Source organism: Vidua chalybeata, chromosome 8 (assembly GCF_026979565.1).
Source record: "Vidua chalybeata isolate OUT-0048 chromosome 8, bVidCha1 merged haplotype, whole genome shotgun sequence".
NCBI classification, from domain to species: Eukaryota; Metazoa; Chordata; class Aves; order Passeriformes; family Viduidae; genus Vidua; species Vidua chalybeata.
The window spans coordinates 32,872,391-32,897,790 of NC_071537.1; the positions used below are offsets into that span (position 1 = coordinate 32,872,391).

General features: G+C 46.6%; 1 protein-coding gene across 3 annotated transcripts; it reads right to left on the bottom strand.

Moving 5' to 3' along the window:
* Nucleotides 1-668: 668 nt before the first annotated feature.
* On the bottom strand, nt 669-25,384 carry OIT3 (oncoprotein induced transcript 3). Of its 3 annotated transcripts, none has more exons than XM_053949173.1 (9): nt 25,261-25,384; nt 16,764-17,138; nt 16,262-16,372; nt 13,332-13,454; nt 11,513-11,635; nt 7,224-7,384; nt 6,290-6,705; nt 2,645-2,744; nt 669-1,318 (listed from the first exon to the last, which is right to left on the bottom strand). In XM_053949173.1, the coding sequence occupies exons 2-9, from the start codon at nt 17,005-17,007 to the stop codon at nt 1,130-1,132; spliced, it is 1,467 nt and encodes a 488-aa protein (XP_053805148.1). In that variant the 5' UTR covers nt 17,008-17,138; nt 25,261-25,384; the 3' UTR covers nt 669-1,129. The 3 variants fall into 3 exon arrangements, with proteins under 3 accessions (XP_053805148.1, XP_053805147.1, XP_053805146.1); XM_053949172.1 differs by having other exon boundaries at nt 25,250-25,384; XM_053949171.1 differs by lacking the exon at nt 25,261-25,384 and adding an exon at nt 20,159-20,330.
* Between the last annotated feature and the right edge of the window lie 16 nt (nt 25,385-25,400).

A 25,400-nucleotide genomic window follows, 5' to 3' on the forward strand; every position in this document is an offset into this window, starting at 1 on the left:
GCTGGCTGTGCTTCCTCCCTTCCACCCCACACCCCTAATCCTTTACCACACAGCTCAGTGAAGCCCAGAGGAGCTGATCACATCCATTATATTTTCTTCAGAAGGAGCTTGGCAGCCCGAAAAGATTCCTGACAACCACGATGCCACCACCATCACCAGTAATTGTGTCCCCTGCCATGGCCACTCAGACAGTGCTGCCATGTCTCCTGTCACCAGGCTCACTGGGGACAGCCCTGTCCTGAGAACTGCCCACATTACCAATGATTGCTATAAATAATTAATGTGCATTCCTCTAATCCTCTGTTGGAACCACGGCCTTGCTAACCAGGGCAATGCATCACAACTTCCAAACACTTGGCAGCAGCATGCACGGGAGTGGGGTATTTATAGATGTTTAATGGTGTTTCTCTTACAATCAAGGTGCTATAATAGCACTTAGCAAAGGCATTTTTGGTGGTGTGAGAAGAGGGAGAACAATAATGATACACTAAATACAGAAGGAAACACTATTAAACGTCATGCAATTATCAAAAGCCACTAAAAAAATCAAATCTCATTAAATACCTTTTGCTATTTAAAATCACATTTAAATGTGCCTGTGATGGATCTGAGCTTTAGCTGCCTGTAATGACAACTGCATTGCTCCAAGGAACTTACACATGATGAGATATATTTTATACATGTTTTTATTAACAGTCACCTGAAATCTTCAGCATCACTCACAGAGCTGCACAGCAAACACACTCAGCTATGATACTATTTGTACTGTCTGATGCAAGAAGGGCTTGGATAACATTTGTTTAGTCAAGGACAAACAGTCCTAGGGCCTGTAGGTGGATGTAGGCAAAGGCAAAGTTGGGTAACACTTCCGGCCTGCAAAGAAACAGGGTCCCTTCAGCTAAAGGATTGTCGGGGAGAAATGCAGATAAAACCAAACTGTTCTGCAGTCCGGGTCACACTCCAAGGGCTGCCTCATGGGCCCAAACCACTTGACAAATAATCACCACAGAGTTAAGGAAATGAGTCCTGAGGTTCAAGCGGGGCTTTAACAAAAACCTCTAGTTTCTCAACAACCACAACAGAAGGCAGTGATAAGGATGGCCAGGGATGCTGTTCCAGAGGGTGGGTGTCAGTCATCAAAGTCGATCCTGATGGGGCCTCCTGTCAGGACGTGGTTTGCCACGTGAACAGATTCCTCGTCCTGCTGCTCCTCGCGTCGCTCGGCTGACCTGCGCGCGCGTCTCCGGCAGCCCTGGGCGCAGCGCGAGGTCTCGTCCAGCGCCCCGCACACAAGGATGCGGCAGTGCAGGAACACCTCCTGAGGTGGGGACACAGCAGGAGGGTCAGTGCACAGCTCTGGGGACCACTGGCACTGCTGCCAGAGCCAGTGCCACAGCACTCCTGTGGCACACAGTCCGTGTCCAGCATCACCGCCTGCAGCCAGAACGGCCTCTCCATCTGTTTCCTTGTGGGCTCTCTTCAGAGAGCCTGGCTGAGGTCTCAGAGGCAAGAGTGGGGAGAATAGGAAGGTGTGAAACGATCCTCCAGATGAAGGGATGAAAATGGCAGGAATCAGCTTGGAAGAGCTCACATAGACTGGGAGGAGCTGCGTGTCCAGAATGTGTGAAGCCTCGCAAGGAGTGATGGAGATGTGCAAGAGAATTTCAAGTGAGCTGGGGAAACAAAGCCAGGAAACCGAGGGGAAGAAGGAGGAAAACACAGGGTGATGAGAGGGTAAGTTGAGGGAAGAGGGAGAATGCAAAGAGCAAGGAGACAGCTGCCTTTTCTCCTTGCACAGCACAGGCAGTGACAGGATTGCTGCTCCCTGCCCTGTAAATGACCAGAAGAGCAAGCAAGAGCCCTGCAGGCAGCAGCCACAAAGACTTGGAGAGGTTTGAAGCAGAATCCATTGTGCAGGATGGGAGGATGCAGGTTGGAGGCAGCGGGGGTAATCAGAAGGCAAGGAAAATTTCTGAATTTTAGAAGACCTCATCTGTTTTAACCCTACTGGGGGCTCTCCAGTAGCTGGAGCAGAAGCTTTATACCTTTTGGAGCAGGCAGTGTTGACTGAGCTTAGCAATGACTGGAATATCCAAATTACCTCCAACACAGAAAGGAAAGCTATTTGCACTAGGAAAATGGCATTGTCCTTCCACTGTCTTCCCACTACAGAGCTGCTGCCCCAGAGAGACAGCCTGGTTTCACATTGAATTAAACAGTATGGTGACCTTCTGTGTGGAGTGCTGGCATCTGAACTCACAAGAGCTGGAGAAGGCTGAAGAGATCCCAAACTAAAAACTATGTTGTTTTAAAGAAAGGGCACTGTGAAATGTGCCTGGTGACTGAGAACACTTCTCTCACCCAGCAAACAAGGGGCCACCAAAATCACCCTGGAAGAAGCAATGATTTTATCCTGCTGTGGCATTGGTGTTCCAAAAACTGTCCTTCATATTTTAATTTTAGTTGTTTTTATCAATCTCTCCTGAAGTACCTTTGTCAGGCTCCTGTAAGGTGTAACTGCTGGAACAGGCACAGCAGCACCTGCCTTGGGCCAGCCATTTCATACCCTTTTCCAACTTGGTGCTGAGGCTCCTCAGTTGTATCAGAGCTGATGAAACATCTAAGAGTTGAGTTTTGATCTTACCTTGTTGTCTTTGCCCACAAACTTGAACACAGGAACCTGGAAGTGCTTGGCAAGATGGTCCTTTGACGTGTACTGCTTCACAGAATCATCAGAAACACAGCTGAGGAGAGCAGAGGGATAGGCTTTAATGGGTTTCCCAGAAATGGAAAAAAGAAAGAGAAAAGACATTCCAGCCTACTTAACCAGAGAAAGAAAAGGAGGGATTGGTTCTGTCAGGCTCAGCTACCATTTCTGCTACTTCCTCTTTGGCCACAGGAGAAAAGTCGGGAATGATGGGGGAAAACAGCAACATTGCTAATAGCATCTCCAGACAGGGAACAGCTCAGCAGCAGAGGGCTGGCAGGACGTGGCCCAGTCCCCTCAGAGAGGGACTGCCAGTGAGCTGCAGGCAAGTCTGTCCTCATTTCACCTCCCTGCGCAACAGCCTGCAGTGTTATACACTCCAGAATGTGCCATGCACTCACTGTATACACATAGATATGCACATAAATTATGCTTAAAATGAAGCAGCCTGCACCCACATTACTAAAATATGACAGATGATGAAAACAACAAAAAAACAGGTTTACTTTGCTTTGTGTCATTTACATTTTTCTTCCTGCTGGATTTGGTCAAACAGCTCAAATTCACTACACCAAAACCTTACAATTTCAGTTTTTCCATCACTAGCAATGCATGATTATATGAAAGGTCACAGAACTGCAAGAAAATAAACTGCTTTTATAACAAGCTACATTCCAGGTGCAGTGCATTTATAAACTATTACAGCCTATTTAGAGTTTGACAGACAAAAAGTTATGGTGGCTCAATAATTACTGGTGATTATTGCAAAGCCTTGGGCATCTTGAGAGGCTCTGATGCTGCTGTGAAATTGCATTGCAATGTAGCTTGTCCTTTCTAGCAAGTTAATGCCAAAAATGTGGACTTTGAAAGATATTAAAAAAACAAAACCAAAACCAAAGCAGTGGTGGAAGAGACAAGAGGTACTGGTGTAGCTCAAAGCCTTGCTCTTGCAGCAAGCTTCAGCTCCCATCTTTACACAAGAAATGTGCATGGCATTGTCAGCAATGCTGATGTTTCACATGTTCAGCTGTCAAAGAGCAGTTCTGCCTTCACTGGAACATTTGGGAATCTCTTAAGTTGTCAAAATTCCTTTTTAAACAAGGCATCTGATCATAAAGAATGACAGTTAAAGACTTTTCATAGGTGAGTGGCCAAGCTCTAGGGCCATGAAGTCAACTCACAGGCATGTTCTCATTTGTGAGCACATAAACTGTGATGATTATTGGACACTGGCTCAAACTGACTCCTAAATCCCAGGTTCTCCAAAGCTTCTCGACACTGGTGGAAGGAAACCTACTGGTTTGGGGCTAGGGAGAGGGAAAGTGGAAGACCACCACAAAGAAATCAGAGAGATACATAGATAAAACCAGCTCAGAAACCTCATGAGTCACATGGGCACGTCCTTCTGCATTTGTGGGGCCAGACTACATTCCACTCTCCTAGGAAACCCCCAGAGACCCTGCCTGTCCAAAGTGGGCAACTTTGGAGAGGTGAGAAGAGACATGTATGGAAGGAAAAGGGGTGGGCCTGGTCAGGGTATGGGGAAAACCACCCTATCCCTGCGCATAATGTGCTTAGGTTTGGGGAGCAGAGTGGCAGTGCTGTGGGAGCTGTGCTCTGACCCTCTTATTCAGGGTTGCAAGGCTAAAAGAAAGGCTTGCACAATGAAATATCCACCTCAGCCTGGCAAACAGGGAAGCCTGAGGCATAAGAAGATGAGCTTTGCAATGGAACTACCTTAACCACCCCGTGCTCTGCTGAACCACAGCTCCTGACCTCAGCAGTGACATGACCTGGCTCCAGATGCCCCAGGGAGCTCCAGCGTTTATCAGCTGTGCCATCGGTCACTGCCTTTGTTCCACTTTGTTCTCAGAAGGCAGGGAATTAACAGAGAAGAGAGCAGCAGAGGGAATTTCCCCATTCCTCAGTCCAAGGTATATCCCCTCCAATATAAACTGTGCTTCCCTTTGGATTATGCAGTTAACTCTTGCAGGTCTGATCCTACATAAACTGATAAAAAATCCTATCTTTATTGCCATGGGCTTCTGGGGCTGGATTTCTAGAAGGAAACAGTTATTACAGAAGCGTCTGGAGCAGGGACAACTTAGCAGTGCATTCAGCTAATTTAATTTTGAATCACTGGAGCCTGCAGTGATGGCTGCAGAGTGGAGCACTTTTCCCTTTCAGTGAAGTTTTAATGCCCTCTGCAGGTACCAAGGGACTGCTGGTGCCATAAATCTTCCAACCAGTGCTGGGGTGAATTCAAGAGATGACATTTCCTGCCTTCTCCTTTCTCTATCCAGCTCAGGTTTTGGCTGCTGTTTTGAATCCCATCATTTTCACTCATGGGAAGAAAGGAATGAATGTTTGAGGCCTTGACTCTGTGAAGGGTCCATGGGAACAGCCAAGCCAAGGAGTTGATAAAATCAATTTTTCCATTACGCATCTGCTCATAAAGCCCAGAAATGTTGGGCACAGAAGGACTGCAGCCTAGGATGGAGGGAGAGCAGACTAATGCTGAATCCTCTGTCAGAAGGAAATGAAAACAGTACTTGTGGGTACTTTACATTGCAGGACTCTTTTGCTACAAGACAACCACACAGGATTTGCCAGCAGCAGCTGTAACAGTGGATGATTTAGTCTGGCAGCTGAGGACATGATTGTTGTCATCATTAAATGGTCTGGCAGGCAACATACAGGATTTACACCAGCACAGTCTCTTGACTCTGAGGCTACAACTCTTGGGTATGTCTTAGATATTCCTTTGGCTGGATTTCCCTCCCTAGAGGACAGCACACTGCCTCACAACTATGACATTTCCTCAGAGCTCTCTGGTTAAGCAGCTGGATGCAAACACTTCACAACAATGCTGTAGCATGGCACAATCATTTCAGCACCCAAAGAGGGATCATCTCAGGAGCCACAGATGAGCCCCACAGCAAGGCTCCCCAAACTTCTGATGCAAAACCACTACAACAGCGAACCCACAGATCTGCACAGAATTATTTTAGCATATCCTGGAATGATCACTAACCCCAAATACCTAAAAAAATTACAGCCAAACTGAAAGACCCTAACTTTATTGCGCTGACAGGCATCATGGAGAGCAAAGCAAGGGATTCTCCTGCAGCTCCTACCAGGACTAGCAATGGGCTCTTCTAGCTCGTGCTGTAATAAGGCCATTATGAGAAAATTAAGAAACTCACTCCAGTTGCTGTGGCAGCTGCCTGGTAGCAGCACATGGCCATGGGGGTTCTGCACATTGGCTTGGCAGAGAGAGGATATCAGGAAAGAGAATCTTTTCTACAGGAGCCAACTCAATTATCCACAAGGCTAGTGACAGGGAAATACATCCTGTAAAGGCTGCACTCAGAGGAACCTCTTTCACTGCCTCCCACTGTTTCTCCCAATTACTTTTGATGGGACAGGTGGTTTCAGCTTGATGGCTGCTGGTGATTGCTATGACCAGGACAGACAGGCTGCTGCGGAGAGGGGGATAGTGCTTCCTGCATCACACAGACAACTCAGCCCCACTGCCAAGTCCCTTGAAATTGCCCGCAAGAGAGGGAACAGTGAACTCACCCATCTTGAATCAGGTAGTACTTCAGGATCTCATCAATTTTGGAGGTGGGAGTGGCAAAGCAGCTCTCCACCAGCGTCTCCAGTCCACTGACGTGCACCAAGGGCTCAATCCCAAAGTACAGGGAGTCCCGAAGCTTGAGGGTGGGAAGATCACCCCTGTAGGGCTCACCAAAGTCTTTGTCCTTGAAGATCTCCAGAGTGAAGGGGAAGATACCCTGGTTGCGGCTCATGATTTCCAAGGGAGAGTTCTTGAGGTTGGGCACGTAGCCCTCAGAGATGGTGTAGCGGCGCGGGAACTCGCAGGTCACCGGGATCAGCAGCTTGCTGGTGCGCACAATGATGTCCCCATTGCTCCCCGGGGTCTGCTTGGGCAAGCCAGTCACCAGGTTGGTGGCAATGATTTTATCATTGATTACCTGCAGCAAAGAAAGGGGAGATCATTGAGAAAGACCTCCCTGGGCTGACACTTAGAGTAGCCACTGAAGGCCCAGCTTGTGAATTTACACCCCACAGCCAGAACGATGCTGCTCATCCTCACAGACCAGCTAAGGACCTCGGTGTGCTGGCAGCAACAATGCACCACACTTCTGCTACCCCTCTGCTAAGGTGAGCCATTGACCAGTTGCCAGTTTAACCTTTCAAACGTTATCAGAATCTGTCTCAGCAGAAGGATGAAGAGTGAGGACACTTGTACCTTCTACCCTGGTGAAGCAGGAGGCAAGCAGAAAGCAGCACCCATGCTGTCAGGCACACACTGCTGGAGGGGGCTGGAACAAGCTCTCTGACTGTGGAAAGCCAGCCCAACTCTACTCTGAGGGCAGCTGCATGGCAACACAGAAAACGGCTCTGAGGGTGCAGCTAAATCAGCTTTGTTCCCCAAGTAAGCCACAGCCAAATCCCCAAATCCCAGAGACTGGGCAGTAGGTATACATACATCTACAACGGTACCACAGGACTTCAGGGAGAAATGGATGTTGACGTGAGTGCCATTGGACACGCCTTTACACGAAGTGTTGATGAGGGAAAGGTCCAGGCCTCCAACCAGGTCCTTTGGGATGTTCACCTCAATAGAGCTGGACTTACACAGCACTGGAACTGCAAGAGAAGTCCCCAGAATAACAGTCTGTGCTACAAACCTACCAGTGAGCTGGAGAAGGGCTATACCAGATATAATTGGGGGAATAAAAGGGGAATCACAGACAGCATTTATGATTATGATCCTACCACAGTAACCTAACTACCCCTTTTACATTCCCACCTACACAATACAAACCAGAGCTGCCACTGCCCCAAATTCTCCAGCCATAGCAATGCCTCAGAAAACAATGAAGACAATCACTGCACTTGCAGCAGAAACTAAGCTGTGCTTTCCAGCTTCACTTAACACTCAGCACAGATTTGGTTGATAGCTCTTGCACTGTGATGTCCTGGGAAGAGCCTTTACCAGATATGGGTATCAAATTCACAACGCCCCAGGCAAAGCCATTTTTTAAGACCCTTAATCAGATTTTACATCAAACCTAGAACATGCTGAAACAAGGCAGAGTAATTCCATATAGATTCTGAGCTAAAATGGAAGCACCTCAAAATGCCACAATAATCTTTTTATAAGCAATAAACCCAGCTCTGACAAACAAACCCAATTAGCTCACTCCTTCCTCCTCCTTGCAACCTTTTAAATTTTAATACAGGCCTCCGTGTGAGTTTTTTAAATTAAAATTTCATTACATAAGAAGCAGGAGAAAACAGACCATGGGCAAAATAAAAAAGGAAGAGAGAATAACCTTCAATAAAATAGTAGTTGCTGTATATATATATTCCTTGGGATTATTCAGTTCAGTTGGAGACAGGACCAACATACTGGTGGCATATATTCTGATTTCAGACAGAAAAAACAAACCTTTTGCAGGATTTACATTTGTTATATTTTAAAATCCCACGACAAAACCTTTTTGCAAATATACCAGTTTCCTGAGATTTTTGCCAAAATTAATTGCAGTACCAGTCCTCGACATTCCTGTGACCTGCCTTCCCTTAATTTCAATCCTTAATTATATAATTTAAGATTCTGGATATTTGAAATAAGGCACACTGTTAAAAAAGGCACTTCAATCCCCTTTAAAAATTTCCCTGTCCCAGCTCAGGTATTCACAGCAGCCTCTGAGCACCTTCTGGGAGGATTTTTAATTAAAAGTTAGTAATTTCAAACTGATACACTAAAATGTATGCAGAGTTCCCAAAGCAATATGTTCCCATAATGACACTGCTGGGTTAGAACAGAAGCTTAAAGAACTAAAAATTACCTTAACCTTCCCTTTACTGGCAGCAGAAGGCAAGTGGGAATAACTGAGCATGTCAAATGGCACAGCTCAGGAGCAGACAAAGGGACTTGGAGAACACAGCATAATGCAGACAGAGAGGAACATCCTTTGGAGAACTGATTGGCTCTGTCTGGATTTAAAGACTCGCTGTTCTAGCACTCCTTGATAAATAAGAAAATGTACTGCTTTTATAAAAGTGACGTTCAGGGCAAGAGATTTGGATCCCAACTGCAATTCTCCAAAGTTCAGGACTGATTTAATTCAGGATCTCTCTGTTTCTACATGTCTTTGACTGGCACAAAGTGGGAGAACGAAAAGATTCCATTTTCCCTGTGCTCTGGAGCCGAAGGAGTTGTGTGCCCTCCCCCACACCTGGACACAGAAACACGTGAAGGAAACCTCTTGACTCAAGCCAGCTCGTGGCTATTTGGGTAAACACCCAGTGTGTGCCAGTCAAACATTTTAGTTCTTCACCTCTTACTTCTCAGAGCACCTGTGAGAACTGGGAAAGCCTCCTCATTTCCACTTTAAGCTCTGTTCTGCACCAATGCCTCTGAGCACCTGTCCCTGGGAGGAAGCTTCTGTGGCGACTCCAACGCTCATTTCTCTGCCTGCCATTGTTATTGGCACCATATTCCAGCCTCTGGCTCCTTCCTTGGCCTTTCAAAGTGCTGCTGCTTGGAGCAGAGGTTATCTCCCTGCACAGACTGCCCAGCAGAACAGACTCTCTGGTGCTGGGGAGCCCTGACCCACTGCCCCAAACATAAACCCTGCTTGGCTGCACAAAAATTCGAGCAGGGCACGGGGGAAAGAGCATTTCATCCCTACTCTTCAGGAAGAGGTGGGGTACTAGGATGGGCTGCAAAATTCTAGGATGATCTGCAAAATTCCAAATATTTTGCTGGCTGGTATCTTTATGGAAAAATTGCAGCCTGTAGACTGTGATTTCTGTTGAAGATTATTAATGTTTGTTCTGAATGTGGAGACAGTGCAGAGGAGGGTAGAGAGGCTGCAGATCCAAGTGCTTCAGGCTACTGTGCCTACCCTGCACTGTTAATTGAGCCAATATAAACCTGATTAGGTGTCACAAAAAATTGTGTGGTACAGTTCCATATCTGTTCAGAATTGCAGGCCACAGCATGGGGACATAAACTGATGAATGCACAAGAACAGGCAATTTCACTTTATGAGATGCTGTATCCTGAGCCCCAGCCTGGCTCCCAGCAGTGCTGCTGCTCTCATTAGCAGCCTCACCAGCAGCAGAAACTCTGGCTGGGAAATCCAGGACTTTCAACCCTGCTGGGGTTGCCTCAGGGCCCCAGGACTGAAAAACATTGCTCTGTTCTGGCTTGTATCTATCAATCAGACCTTCAATCAGTGAGCGTGATTACAGCTCTTGGAAACCCCCACCTCTACCTCCCCACCAGCACTGCTGGATCCCAAGTGGGCAGTGCTCACCCTTGGGAGCCCTGCATTTCTAAAAAGCTTAAAAAGCAGAAAATCCATCAAGCAGAACCATTCCAACTTCCTCTCTGATGTATACCTACCCTTTTGGCCACCATGAAGCCTGAATTTGTCCCTCCCACTGATGTCTGGGCACTCTGTGGCACATCAGACTGCAAGAGGTTCTCTGAGCACACCAGGCAACACCAGACTGCTGGTAGCCTGGATGTATTTGCAAAATAAAAAAGAAATATTTGCAAAAAACAGGGAGCTTGTTTATTCCATTGCAAGCCATAGGCACAAGTGACTCGGCATGAAGGACTCCCTGTGGAAAGTTCAGATGGAAGGTTCTCCAAGGATAATGCTGCCCTGGCCCCTACACAGCAGAAGCAACAGTCAATTTTTGGATGCCATCCTGGGCACTTTTCCAAGGGGCAGCAGGAGCACCTAATATCAAAGCTAGTGCCCTACTTCAAGGCACAGGAATGCTTATTGGATTGACATACTTGGAAAAAAACATGCCTCTCTCTTTAGTCCTGTTCTTGGAAGGGACTGGACTGCTTTAGCTGAGAGTTTGAAGTTTGAAGCATGGAAAATGTCAGCTCTAACAGCATATATTTGTCAGGGGTGTGCACTGAGCAGCATAATGGGAGATGTTTGTGGGAAATAGTAGAGGTAAGAAGATTTCCAGAAAGCTGTAAAAGCAAGCCTAAGAAACTGAAAGAACAGAGAACTAGCTGCAGCTGCAAAGTCTGAAAGTAGAGAAAGTTACAATGGTATACCAAGCAAGGACATTAAACAATAGCTTGAGTTTTAGGTTTGGCTAAGAGAGACCTTAAGACTGCAGAAAAATATGCTTAGCAAGGTAGTAGAAGGTTTTAGGCTTAATAATGAATTATTGTGCATTGTTAATAGAAAGAAGGCAAGCAAGCATTGTGTGAAGCAGGTGTACATGTACTTTTAGTGATTGGCTAGAACAATTGTCTGTAAGCTTTAGCAATGTGTTATTGGCTAGAAAGTTTTTTAAATGCTCTGTAACAAAGAAATCTTTGGCTGCTGCTGGCTGTACATGAGCTTTTGCCATCTTCCTATTGTCTCAACCATGTAATGAGACCGATGTTGCAATAAAAGCTCAAGGATTGTACCCCAGAAGTCCTGTCCTGTGCATGAAAACAAACTCCAAACACAGTGTTAAGCAGTATTAGTCATAAGGGAACGCTGCCCTACAATTAATGTGATGCAAGATGCACTCAAACTGGGCCCAGTGGCTGTTCTCCTGCCTGGAGAGAAGAGCAACCTCTTCAGGCTCTCATCTTTGGATAGTCTGTCATTAGTAACAAAGCTCCATTAACCCAACTGGGAAGGACAGACTAAGAGAAGATAGCAAAAACAAGAAGAAAAATTCCTTCAGACATTCTCTCGGGGGACAGCGGCTGCTGGGGAGATTTTGTTGACCTACCCTGGCAAGTGTGGTTGTCTTCTGACAGAACAAGTCCCCTGGGACATTCACACTGGTAGGTGCCTTCCACTTCAATGCAGGTATGGCTGCAGCCTCCGTTGTTATTGTGACAGCCTTCAATTTCTGGGAAAGAAGGGAAAATCAGCACATCCTGCAGGCCCCAACAGACCCCTGACTAACCAACAGTCTGAACAATACAGCTCAAAGGCAACAGTTTGTTTCCCAGAAAATGAGGTGGAGATCCCTTTTTTAATTTTACTTTTACAATTAAGGGCAACAGTTTGTCTCCCAGAAAATGAGGTGGAGACCCCTTTTTTAATTGTACACTTTTACTCATGTAGAGCATCATGATTTTTTTCTTTCAAATAACCTTAACTGCTTGATTTTTTTAACCCTTTGGGATGAATATGCTAGATGAATACTATTGTTCTCAGTAAAATAACAGAGCATGAGATAAGCAAATCATAAATATAAAATATTTCTCCCTGAGCCTGCCATCAGAAATCACTGTGTGGTTTTCACTGAAATGTACAGAAAAGAATGGAAATCCCATACTCAATCCTATACAATGCATGGAAAATAACAGCCCAAACACCCCATACGAGTCAAAGCAATGGGTAAAACATCATAATGTAAATTTTGAGATACTTGAAACCCTACTCAGCCTCCCCAGCTCAGGTAATCAAGCTAAATCTCTTGGCATTTGTTCTTTTTAGCAACAAGCTGTGAGGTGGCTCACATCTCACATCCCATTCTCTACCAGCTCACAAAGCTGAGGATACATCTTCAGAAATAAAACTCACTAACAAGATTGTAAAAATCCCCAGCAGCAGTGTTAAACTCGTGAAAGGCACCATCCTTCGTACAGAAGGGAAATTAAATGATATATCAAAGGCCCTAAAAGCTAACTTGGGGAATGGCAGAAACAAATGAGTTTCCAAACAGACTATTCCAGCCCTGTCAGAAGAGTGTGGCACTTGGGAATAAAAATTGCACAGCTCATTTATGTGATGCCCCAGCAGCTCAGAGCTGGATGTGTCAGGGACAAAGCCCACAGACCATTTCTGGCCCCACACAACTTGACAGGTACTTAAGGAGCACTCTGCACAGCAGCATTTCCCAGGAAAGTGTCACTGCCTGGATGAGTGATGTACCAGCAGAGCTCAGAGAGCAGATTTAGCTCTTTTGGGTAGCTGAAAAGTGAGGCATATCTGTAGTTGTTTTTCTTGTCTGAGACCCCACAGTGTCTGTGAACACCACACAGCAGCTTTGCTGTGAGAGGGCACAGTGCTTTTCCACAGCTCACCACAGAAAACATCAGGCACACATCAGTTTCTGCTGGGTTTGCCTATTTCTGCTCAGGGATGTTTGTACATTGTTAGTGACAACACATCAGGCCTACAATTTGGTCTTTAAGCCACCAGTCTAAATTTATCAAGGATTTTCAACCTGGCTGTGCCACCACTGTGAAGGAATTGTGGCAGCTGCACAGAGCAGAGAGCCCACAGACATCAAAGAGCAAAATCCTGCCCTAATCCCAAATTTAACTTCTGTCTGGAGATTGGCACCCCCTCTCCTCAATCTCTGTCCTGGGAGGCTAAAGTGATCCTCATGCTCTAGTCTAATGTCATGGCATTACCCCATACCTAATGTGAGCTGCCAAAACCCAGTGCTGCTAAATCTGCCCCCACAAATCTCCAGAGCCAAATCCCAACAACTCCAGCAACAAGTTCTGCCTGGACAATCAATCTTCCAGATCCACTGCTGCAAGGGAATGATTTATGCAGTTTCCAGCAGCCTGTGGTAGCTGAAGCCTCACCTTCACAGGTTTTCCCATCGCTGCCCAGCGTGCGCCCGACTCCGCACTCGCAGCGGAAGGAATTCTTCAGGTTAACACAGAACTCGCTGCAGCCCCCGTTGTTCTGCTCACACTCATTTTCATCTGGAAAAAAAAAAAAAACAGGCCATGGAATGGAATGAATAATCCCACTACAAGCAGTAACACTTGTCAGTAACACTGACAATAGCTTTTGAATCTATTGGTAAAGCTCTGAAAACTCCTCCACCTCTTTTTTTAAAGGCTAAAGTGGCTCTGTGTCTGTCTGCCCTTCTTTTTTCTTTTTTTTGGAAAGGTACTTTGTTCTCTGAGATTCTAATTTCTCAACCTGATTTAATCTCTGTGTGCAAAAAGCAGATCAAACAGAGAGGAAGGGACAAACATTGCTCTTGTTGAGCCACATAATGAATGATTCTCTTAGGCAGGCCAGGATGCTGAAGTTATCAATTAAGGTTCACAGGGGGTTTCATCAAAACAGCTTAGAAGCTGGCATTTATTAGGTGTCAGAAGTTTAAAACCAAGAAAAAAGAAAAGTACCATTTTAACAGGTCAGAGATGAGCTCTTTCAGGTATCTGTGGTCCCACACATGCACAGAACCCACAGCTGGCAGCTGCTGCTGGTGTCTCCTTCCACAAGCAACGTGAATTGAGTATTTTTAGCCAAAGACTTGGCTGGTACCTTGCTTTGGGAGGCAGGAAGCATGTCCAGGAGACTCACACAGACACTCTGCTTTTCACACACGTGGCAGGCTCCACACTCTCCCTTCTAAAAATAAATCTAAAGCTGCTTAAAAACAGAAGGTGAAGAGGGAAAGGGCTACTGGCAAAGGCATGGAAATGTTGTTAGAAGGGTCTAGAGATTGCCTTGGCCAAGAGCTGGGCCCAGAAATTCCCCTGGCTGGTCCTTCCAAGTTCTACAACACACACAGATCTCTGTCCCCACTCTTCCAGTGACAAGTAGCACTTCTGGAGTGCAGGCTGGTTTTCTTGAGACTGGACTGGGACAGTGCTGAGCTGATTTTAACCATGGCTTAGTAGAACATGGATCCAGGCATTGAAGAAGTGAAAGGCAATGCACCAAGTTGGTGGATGTGTGACAGGCAGTCTAAGACCTTTTTTAACCCCTAAATGAAAATGTAACTCAGGATCAGCTGCTCTGCTCTGAGGTTTAAAGCATCTCTGAGGAGAAGCACAGAGATGCTCAGCCTTCACAGAATGGTCTGGGGGTTGGAAAGGACCTTAAAGCTCATCTTGTTCCATCCCCTGACATTATTCCACACTACTCCCAGCATCATCCAACCTGGCCTTGGACATTTCCAGGGATGCGGCAGCCAAAGCTGCTCTGCTGCATTACTGCAGCAGCTTCAGTCCTTCTCTTTGGGAGAGCTGGGAAAGGAAGCACATTCTCTGCTTAGGAAAGGCAAACAGGGATTTATTTGCTTTCTCCATAAGGAGGGCACAGTTGGTCTCAGAGATGCAATTGCACAATTACTCAGCACAACAGAAAGTTATTAGGAAGATCATGGAGCCACACAAGAGAGGCTGCAGGTAGGGGAACCAGTGTGATTATTCCAGCTGAGGTGCTGTGCCACCTGGGAATCTCGAGGAGAAGCAGCAGTGCAGAAATCCTGCTTGTGGGGGGATGAAAGCAGCTGCAGCACACACAGACAGGCTCAGGACTCCTGTGTGCCTCCCTGCTGCAGGAAATCCTTTCTTCTGAGCCTGCCACACATTCACGGGGTGCTAGGGCTTGTCAGGGGCACTTCTGTGACTGGAAGGCTTGCACAGAAGCAGCCAATAAATGCTTTTAATTATCTGAGAGAGCTCAGTCAGCCACTTGGCTGCAGACAAGTGGAGCTGCTTAAGCAAAAGCCTTCCCCAGAATCACTGGGAGCAAGTGTAACTCTGCAGCAGGACCAGGCTGCTCCTTCCACACAGCTCTGCCCTGATGCTCAAACATGAGGTGTGTGAAGAAAGAAACCACCCACACCTGCTTTGTCAGGTGTAGCCTCTATGAAACAGACTGACCTGCCACACAGCCTCCTGGACCAGCTCTGCTTTCAGCTTCACCACCAAATCAAGTGACAGATGAGATTTCTCCTCCCCCAAACACCCTTTCCTCCTGCCTCTCCCTTACCTCCTCCTATCCATTTGTGTGGCTCTGCAGCTCCCCAACAGCCACCCCTTCCCAGCCCCTTGATTTGTCCCATCATTTTCCCAACCTCTCAGTCCAGGTGCTCTCCCCCAGCACCACACACACAACCACAGAGCTCCCACAAATCTCCAAAGCCCACATTCCCCACTCTGTTCTCACCTCCCTCCTGGCCGTGCTGGTCTCTGCCATCAAGTACCAGCTCCCTGAATATCCCCTTGTCATGCTGCCTAAAACCATTGCAGCTGTGGTGGGACTTACAGTTCTTTGGGTCTCCTCAAGCCCCAGGCCCTGGACAATGTCCCAAAAGGGCAGGAAGTATGGTGGAGTTTAGTGTGCAGCCCTACAGCAGCCAGCAAAACTTTTTTTGGAGGAGAGATATTCAACAGAGCGTGGGAGAGGAAATCTCTAATGCCAGACTGCACAGCACTTCCTGAGTACCACAGTGATACCACAGAACCCTGCACCATGATCTTGCAAAGACACTCTCCTACTGCCTTCAGCAGCTGAACCATGCAGAAAGCAAATGCAGCCTCACAAACATGGAGCTCCCGGGGCACCAGAATGGATGCAGTCATGGGATGTCGTATCTTGGAACCATTTACAGAATCATAGTCCTGGTTCTAGGCAGCAAAGGGGAAAACTCCTCTCAGGATATGTCATTTTTATAGTGCTTTGCAAGGCAAGGGATTGAGATGTGAGCAATGAAACAGAGGGAAGAAAAGCATCAGCAAGTGGCACAGCTTATTTCCACCCTTACCAAGGCATGTCTGGCCATCAGGTCCGAGTGTCGTACCCGGGGCACACGTGCAGTCACCAGTGTCCAGGCAGGAGTCCTGGCAATCCACCACATCACAGATGTCATAAAAATCTAGGGCATGACAAGAACAAGGTCAGCACAAAGCCCTGAGCATGCAAAGAAAGCACGGGACTTGTCCCTTCAGCTTCCCACCATGTGTGCAGCCCCTCAGTTACAGACCCCGCCCACGCTGGGAAAGCTGACCTGCTGAAGCTGCTGAGAAACAATCGAGTTTAATTACTGTGAGTCAGAGATGCAAATTTTGACTTTGGTAGCGTGCCAAGACAAGCCACAGGGCCCACAGGGAGCATTAAATCACTGAGACCAGGTCAGCTGTGGAAAAATCCTGCTAGAGGAACAAAGCAGGTAAAACAGCTTTGCTGATCCTACAGGGAGAGCCCCACCATCGGGAGAAGCCAGGTGGCCTCTGAGGGACCAAGGGGGGCTCAGAGAGGCGACTTACGCCCACAGTAGGCGTGGAAGCAGACGGTGGGCTTGGTGAGGTGGTACACGTAGTACCCTCCTGGGCAGGCCTTGACCTCGATGGTGGTGTTCCAGAGGCAGCAGTTGCCGCTGAAGCTGGCGCAGGCCTGGCGCCGCACGATGCCGTCGGCCTGGCGCGGGTGGCTGCCGTTCATCCAGACGGGAGCGTGGGTGCCGCAGTGGTTCTCGGGGATGCAGAAGGTGGGCATGGCGTCGCCGGCCATGCCCGTGAAGCGGTACCACTCGCCGTCGATGCCGCTGTCGCACGTGGGCTGCCCGTGCGAGCCGTTGATGCGGTGCTCCGTGTTCCTCCAGGGCTCGTTCAGGCTGATGTAGGCAGAGCAGGGGTCCAGGGCTGGGACACACAGAGAGAGAGCAGCTCTGGTAGATATCAAAGCTAGTTGTTGATGGATAATTACAAAAGTGCGTTTTTTTCTCTGTCCCTGACTTAACAGAACCGTTGTGATCTGTCCTCACCCCTGGGGAGAAAAGGTGATACCGGCAAATTCATTGCCTTGTGGAAAATCCTGACAGCTAGCCTTAAAGGTCTTGGAGGAACAAATAAATTAACAGAGCTCGTACAATATTATGCAACAGTCTGACTCGCTGTTTAGTTGACAGGGAAAAAACAAGATAGAAGCACATCTGAGGTCCAGGTAATGATTTTGCCATAGGAAATACACCCTGGGATCTAGCCTAGGACAACAAGGCTTTGTTCAAGCACTGAGCACCTGCAAGCCCCTCCTGAAGTCACTGGGAAGTCTCCCAGGTTGGAGAAATTTACCAGAAAACTGATAAATCTCCCAGCCTTGGAACAAAGGACTACATCTCAAACAGTTTATGCACCCTCTTTTAAAACCCACCCACAGCCAGTGTCAGCCCTCACAGCTGAGCTGCCAAACCTTTATAAGCATTATCTTAAAATCTAGAAGGCCTGAAGGTCTGAACTGGGACCTTCTGAGGAGCAACATGTTAAACCCTCCACACTGCTGTGTTCCTTGCAAGCCCACAAACCCTCCTGTTCTGCACAGATCAACTGTCTGAGTGAAGTGAGTGTTTGTGGGGGCAAGACATGAACACATGGACATCCTGGCAAGTGCATGTCTCTTCTTGCACTGCTCAAGGAGTGTGCCCCTTTTCAGAGGCCTTTCTGAACCTTCTGCAAATAATTAAAATATGTGAGAGTACCACAGGGAGAACATAAATGAAGAATTGAAGTGTTCATTAATTTTTCAATCTCCTCCTAATTAACCCTCATTTGGCAGCTTCCACACTGGAAGTCCAGAGGTTCCATTTTGCCTTACATTTAATACCTGATTAAGCACAACTTATCCATGACAAGCAATTCCCTATTCAGCAAAAGGAATGCAAACACTGCCCCAAGTAAGGAAAATTGATTACCACTTCCTAAAATTAGGCTAATAAAACCATTCACTCTGACAAAATGCATCTTGGACTGGAACAGCCTCAACTTTTCACAGCATGTTTCTTTTGAAGTTCTAAAGCTGTGCTGTTTTGACAATAGTGTGATGAAGTTTGGGTGAGGGAGGAATACTATGCTCTTTCTATTAGAAACACAAATGAGCCTGGTTCATTATTTTGATTTGTTTCACTGACTTTAAAGTGGGAGCTACAAGTGCTTCAGAGAATAGACTTCAAGTCATTATTATTTAGCTGTGTCCTCTGTAAAAATCTGTCCCACAGATGTGCTATCTCACAAATATAACATCTCTCATTCCTTCCTCAGCCACAGATACATTTTGCTTGGTCTCAAATCCAGCATAAAAGCAGGAACAGCTGCCAGAGTCAGGAGTGCTGCAGAGCTGGCACAGGGAGCGTGGATCTGGGTTATGAAGGAATCTCTAGTGCCACGATTCAAAGACACACAGAGGAGCTGATTCACTGCCACCACAACCAGCCTGGTTCTCCTGAGCAGCAGAGATGGGAATGCAGCAGGGAATCTCTGATGGGATTCACCAGGCATTCCCTCCTGAGCTCTCCTTTTCACCTGCCTCTGCTTGCCTGCGCCTACCCACAGACAGCAGCAGTGCTGTAAATCCCATCCTCCAAAAGCTGGTTTGACTTCTCCCAAAAGGAGAAGATAGAACAGAGCTTCCTCTGGGCTTCCCTCAGTGTCATTCCCTTGGTTTCCACAAGAGGATTTGGTGTGGCCCTAGAGTGAGTCACTGACTGAGATGAAAAGGTTTTCGTGGTGTTAAAAGCCAAATGAGGTGAAGCAGGAATGCCCTGTCAGCTTCCCAGCTGGGCAGCACTAAAAATACCAACACTCTCAATTAGCTTTCATGTAATTATGAAATATCCTTTGTAAACAGACTCTGGGAATGCTCATCTAGGGAAATTACATTGTCTCCTAAACATCCAGGAGATAATTTAAAGGCAAAATTTAGTGAGACGAACACGCAGCAGCTCAGAGGGAACTGGAAGAAGGCATATCAGGGGAATTGAGGTAGCATTCCCTCACATCTTTCATTCCCCTGAGAGCTTCTGGCAGGAGTGAGGGGGAAGCAAACAAGCAGAAAAAGCAGACAGTGCTCTTTGGAACACTGCACATCCTCACAGCCACCTTTGGACTGCCAGTGCTGCCCCACACCAGCCCCCCTGTAGATACCAAGCAGTCTTTGGCAGCACAATTTTTTTCACTTGAATTAATTAAATTGCGTTTTAAAGAAAAAAATTCCACAAAAATAGAGAAGCGATTGATCAGCCTCTCCCCTCTTCTCCCCAGACAACAAGCCTGGGGGTTTGCACAAAACAATAACTGTAACCAGCTCACTACTTTTTCATTTTTCTTGGCTCAATTCTTTTCCTCCTCATTGCTTCTTGCATGGCCAGAGCAATTGAGGCTGACAAGCAAAGCTTTTCCATTTGTAAGCTTGGTGCTATCATTAGTTCTCTGACTGACACGGTAGCAGCTATACTGAGTGAGAAATCAGGCTCCAGCAAGCACTGGTGAGTGCCCCATCCTGCAGAGATTAATTCTGAGTGCATTGTGTAACTGGAGATCTCTGCTCCAGCACAACTAAGCAATAAAGGGAGCAGCATTACATTATGGCACTAAATTCAGTTCAGATTTGTCAAGGAAGCAGGTAAAAAGGTAGCATAATGTCTACTCATAGACTCTGTTCTCCAAAGGGAGAACAAAAATCCCACAGTGTCTTGGCAATAGAGGTTCTCCCAGTGTGGGAGACTTCACACTCTGTAACAGAAGGATCCTTCCAACTGGAAGGAATTTCACATCACTTTCAAACAAAAGGGATATTTCTCCCACCTTCCAATCTTTCGCCTAAGAATACCAAGGCTCACTGTGAACCTTAGAGATGGCAAACAGAAATAAGGCAATGCCTCTTTACTCACCCATCGAAGACACCGGCTGGAGCTGAATGACAAGGTAAATACAGAAAAACAAGTACTGGAACATCCCACTGAGCCAAGGAAGAGCCACCACTCAAGTGACAGAGGCTTCAAAGTCCTTGTACAGGCTGTGGCTCTTGCAGCCTTCCTCTCAGTGGAGCTTCTGACTCCAGGCTTCCAGAAGAGCAAGTGTGATTGCTCTCCTGGAAGTTTATCAGAGGAAGAAGCTGAAGGGACGTGGGCTACAGCTCCAGCCTTGACCTCCCCAGAGCAGCTCTGCCCCTTACTGACAGCAGGGATGTACTCACTGATCAATCTTGTTTTCTGGACTTGACCTGCTATTGTTTTCTGCCCTGACTGCCCTGCAGTGACACCTCCACTATCTTATCCAGAGAAGAATTCTAACCAGGGACACCCGGACATCCCGAAAGGATGGAAAAGAAGAACAGATGGGTGCTTGTTATCTGTGCTCCTTCCACAAGTCACACTCCATGGCTCCCTCCAGGCAGAAAACACCAGCTAAGGAGCCTTAACTGCAGGAAATAGTGGCCAAAGCAGCAGCACTGATCCTTCCGAGAACAGATTGCAGAGCTACAATGGGAACATCAGTCAAACTCAAAGACTGGTGTCCCACAGGGAAATGAGCTGTTCCTAGGCTACACAGAGGCCCTTGCCACTCCTGGTCACACAGCCTGATCACTGCAGCGAGATTATCAAACAAGGAAAGTAAAGACACTTTTCTGCAGTGCTCTTACAATCTCTTGCCTTGATAAAATAAACCAATCCAAACGTTATGGAATTAATTTTGATGCAAAACCGAGTAATTGAGAACCTCTCCTGACTAGTTCAAACCAAACTGGGCTGAGTCACAGGTGACAGCCACAAGCTCTAGATGCAGCACACTGAAATGTGTTCTTAACTACAGCAAACCCAGAAAGGGTTCTCCCCTCTTACCCCACCCCAAGAGCTCTCCATCAGCAATGAGTGCAGCTGAGCCTACAGTAGTCACACAAACAGCCATGTGTAGGCATTTCCCCATTCCCTAGGCATCCTGCATTTCTGCAGCAGGCTGGCCTAAGAAATGACACCAAGCTTCAAATCCCAGCAGGAAAAAAGTGGCTCCACTATGTACATTTTATCCATGTTGAATTCGTACAAGACAGGGAGTTGGGTGCTTGTCTGTCTTGCAGGGACTGTACATTATAGAAAATTCTCAATGGCCTCTGTGTTAGGGTGTGCTCCTCAGAGTGAAGTGCAAGGTGCTGCTCTACTCCACCCCAGCACAGGAGTCTTTTTTCAGTAGGGAACAACAAAAAAAAAACTCCAAATAAATTACTGTTATTGCTCCCATAAGGAAAGAAAAATATACAAATTCTTGTGGCTCTATTGTGCTGACAGCTGTGCAGTACCAGAAAGGTTTTTCCAACAACAGGAAAAGAGAACAGATTCACTACACAAAGCTATCAAGGCAGATAACCCTCAAGAGGTGACTATGTGAATTCCCAGAAGAGAAACTAAAATTGAACAGAGCAAGCCACTGGAATTTATATTTTGCCACTTTCATTGAGAGGCTGGTTTGTACTTATGATGCCAGGTAAATAAAACTGACAAGCCCGAATGGAATGCTCTGTTTGTGTCACAGGTGTGTACAGTTCCCTGAACCATCTCTTCTCCAGCTGCCTTTGTTTTGTAGCTGCTAGATGAGCCTGTTATAACAAGGTTTTGACAGGTACATGTAAGTGACTGACAGCTGACAATTAACACAGAGAAATGAACTGCAGCATGGCAAATTGGAGCCTCAAAGGTGTCACCTACAGGCCCTACCAAGTTCTCAAAAATGGATTAAAGCAGGAGACGCTCCAGCATTCCCAGAGATGACACTATCCCAAATCACCATAACATCTAATTGAAGGAAGTGGTCTCAAGCTGGCGAAGACAGTCGCTACCTCTAAACATTTCTGGGAAGAAGCACCAGAGGCAACTCTTCTATCAGCAGCTTCTCTTTGAAAAGTTAATTTGGGTGATACTCGAATTCCCCCCAAACAATCTATGCCTCAGGGAGCTGTAACAGTTAGTCCTGAGAGAATAAATGGAGGGAAAAAAACCTTCCCTGCAAGGAGATGCTCTGGGAGAGACACAATTCCAATAGGGCATTCTGTAGGACCTGCACTCTCCAGCTCCTGACCTCCACATTTGCACCCCAAAGACTGATGCTCTCAACACCCCAAAAAGAATCAGGCTCAAGTTAGAATCTCTTAAAAGAAGCCATCAGTACTGTTTAAAAGATATGAGAAGGAAGGCAAAATTAAAAAAAAGGGCAGGAATTTTATTTTGGTACACAAGAGGGATTTTCTAAACCTGCTACACAGCCTGTGCATATCCATTCTTAACACAAGAAAAATGCTCAATTTGCAGGTGGCAATCACCCTTCTTGTGGAAGAGAGATCTTTGCAGGGCTTTACCATCCTCACACAAGGAACTCAAATTCTTCAAAGTAGTGGCTGGGCTGGAAAGCCTCATACAGTTTGTAATGGACTCATGAATAAAAATGCTTTGGCATTTACTGAGGTGGTCTTGGTTTTGTCAGAGCCACCTCTCAGAACACAGCAATGGCTGGGAGGTGTGTGAAGCACAGCTCTGGGTGCAGGAACCTGTGTAGAAGGAGCAGGAGGAAGAGCTAATCAGCACTTCCTGCTGCAGGGAGGGAGGAGAATCTGGCACACAGGACAGGCTCCCTTGTCTGGGATTGATCGGGAGGATGCACATTCACAATAAGCCCTGACAGGCAGCTGAGATGGATTGCACTGAAGTCAAGGACTTGGAGATAGGCCTTGTTGCTGTAAACAACTTGTTCCAGGACTCAGAGCCAGTGGGAAGGGCTGTGGAGATCGGGGAGGGAGCACAAGCTGAGCAAAACGTGGGCAAACTCCACACAAGTACAACACTGAGAACCCATTAACATCACTCCTAGTTATGAGTAGCAGTTATTTCCCTTCCCTCAGTGGAGCACTGTGTTGCAGAACTTGGTGTTTGAGAGTGTTTTTCCACAGGTCCTACAAACCCAGCATATTTTCCACGCTCCTCCATTTTCAGATGGAGGTATTCAGGCATAGACAGCGTACCAACAACTGCAAAACTGGTCAGGGGCAGAAAGAGAAGTAGAAGTCATCTTTTAAGAGCCCTCAGAGCCACAGCAGCACAGCCTAAGAGCAGTTCTCCCCTGCTTCAGGGCTTAGGTACACTGCAAGTCTAATTTTCCTTACTGGATTTTACTTTTCATCCTTTCGAATGCCAGTAAAGAAAATAAGCCTAATGGGTTTTTTTAAAGAAATAATTAGCATCTCTTGGCACAGGTAGAAGAATACTTAAGATGTAAAAATCTCCTTCCTCTGTGAAAGTGAAGCCATACAATGGGACACAGAGGAAAGAAGCTTGCTTTTATAACTCCACAGACACAAAAAAACCCAGGGGATATAAAAGAAATTGGTCCACTGGCTCAAAGACAGGGCAGCTTGGCCAGCTTCACATGGCTGGCTCAGTGCCATGGTCTGACAGCCAACAGCAGTTTCAGAGCATCATGCAAACCCCCTTAAAGCCAATATGGAAGCATAAGAACTTGCAGCAAGGTGATCATCACTGCTGCCTGCCAGGAAGGAAGGGTTACAGGGGGAAAATAAAAAGGGTTTCTTCTTTGCTCTTCAGGAAAGAGGAGCCATGAACAGCTTCCCTGCAGGGGCCTGCAAGGCAGAGCCTTAGGGGTGTGGCAAAGGGAACTTAAATGCAGTTCTCGAGGAAACTTTGAACTGGTCTCATGTTAAAACCCTAGATACTAATGGTTTTGGGCTTTCTGTACTCAAAAACACAGACCCTCAAGAGAACACTACATTTAACCTAAAGCCATAAAAAAAAAGTTCCATACATTTATTTGAAAACTCCCTCACAGAAGAGGTTAATGGTTTTGGGCTTTCTGTACTGAAAAACACAGACCCTCAAGAGAACACTACATTTAACCTAAAGCCATAAAAAAAAAGTTCCATACATTTATTTGAAAACTCCCTCACAGAAGAGGTTAATCAAAAGAATGACAAAATCAGTAAAAAAACAGCACCCAAGCACTGCAATGCACACTGCTGTTTCTCCCTCACCAGGGCTGAGGAATGCAGTAGTACATTAAAATTCAGGCAGCTCTGCCTGCTCTGCAAGTGCTGCCAGGGGAACAGGACCCTTTATCACCTGCCTGGCTCCCAAAGGGGAAATAGCTGCTGCAAGAGTGTGTGTTGATGTTGAGATAGAACAGTGTGGATCAGGAGAGCAAACAAACCCTGCCCTTCCCTTCAGTGTTAGCATTCCAAGGCACTAAGACTGGAGAGGGAGGCTTGTGGATTTCAGGGCACAAGTGCAGCCACTTTCCTTACTTCTGTAACCCATACCATATCTCCACAACAACATTAATTCACGTGCAGGAACAGTTTTGTAACAGCACCTTTTGCTTTCAAAATAGAGATGGTGGTGCTAAGACATCACAAAGTCTCTTGTTCTCCTGGATGCCAAAATGGACAAATTCTTATGCAACTGAGCCAAACAATTTACCTAAGGGTGGCAGTCGCTCACCTGGGGACAGCAGCAGACTAAGGGCTGCTTGAAGGAAGGAGGCCTGTCAGCAGTGATTAAAGGTAGGTGACAACAAACAGCTTCCAGCCCTTCCCCTCCAGCTTTGAAAAACACAAGAGTTGTCTTTTTCAAAAACTAGCTAATCATGGATGGTAATTTTTTTTAAGCAGCCCACAGGCAAGATGGAAACCTGCACCAAACACCTCATCCTAATAATCCACAAAGCACACTCTGCTGATTCCCAAAGGTAATGAACAAATCACGTGTCACAAATGACAAATCACTCAAGGGCTCCGACAGAAAGGAACTGAAGCCTAACACTCCAGTTTTTCTCCAAAACAACACTTGAGTGCAATGTGGAAATACACTGACACCACAGGTACCTCTTTTGGGTTGCTGGGCATTATCTGCCTGTATATTTTCTTATCCTGTTACTATGCTGGCCAAACAAAGGAAGGTCTTTGCTAGACCAAGTATCTCTACCTCTACCTCACCACCTCAACTGCTCCTGAGATCCCTGGGTTAGGCAGCCAGGCCTGGCAGCCAGATCTCCATCCAGGCTTCTTCAGGAAAGCTATTATCTGCATCACCACGGCCTCGGTGAGGTCAGTCATGAAGTCACAACCTAAACAAA

Bases quoted from the DNA above. Each gene is read 5' to 3' on its own strand.
- OIT3 (XM_053949171.1), bottom strand. From the start codon at position 20,222: ATGTTCCAGTACTTGTTTTTCTGTATTTACCTTGTCATTCAGCTCCAG. The intron at 16,373-16,763 runs GTAAGTCGCCTC...GTCATGCCCTAG, and splicing joins CTTCCACGCCTACTGTGGGC to ATTTTTATGACATCTGTGAT. The intron at 11,636-13,331 runs GTGAGGCTTCAG...CTTCTTTCCCAG, and splicing joins CGATGGGAAAACCTGTGAAG to AAATTGAAGGCTGTCACAAT.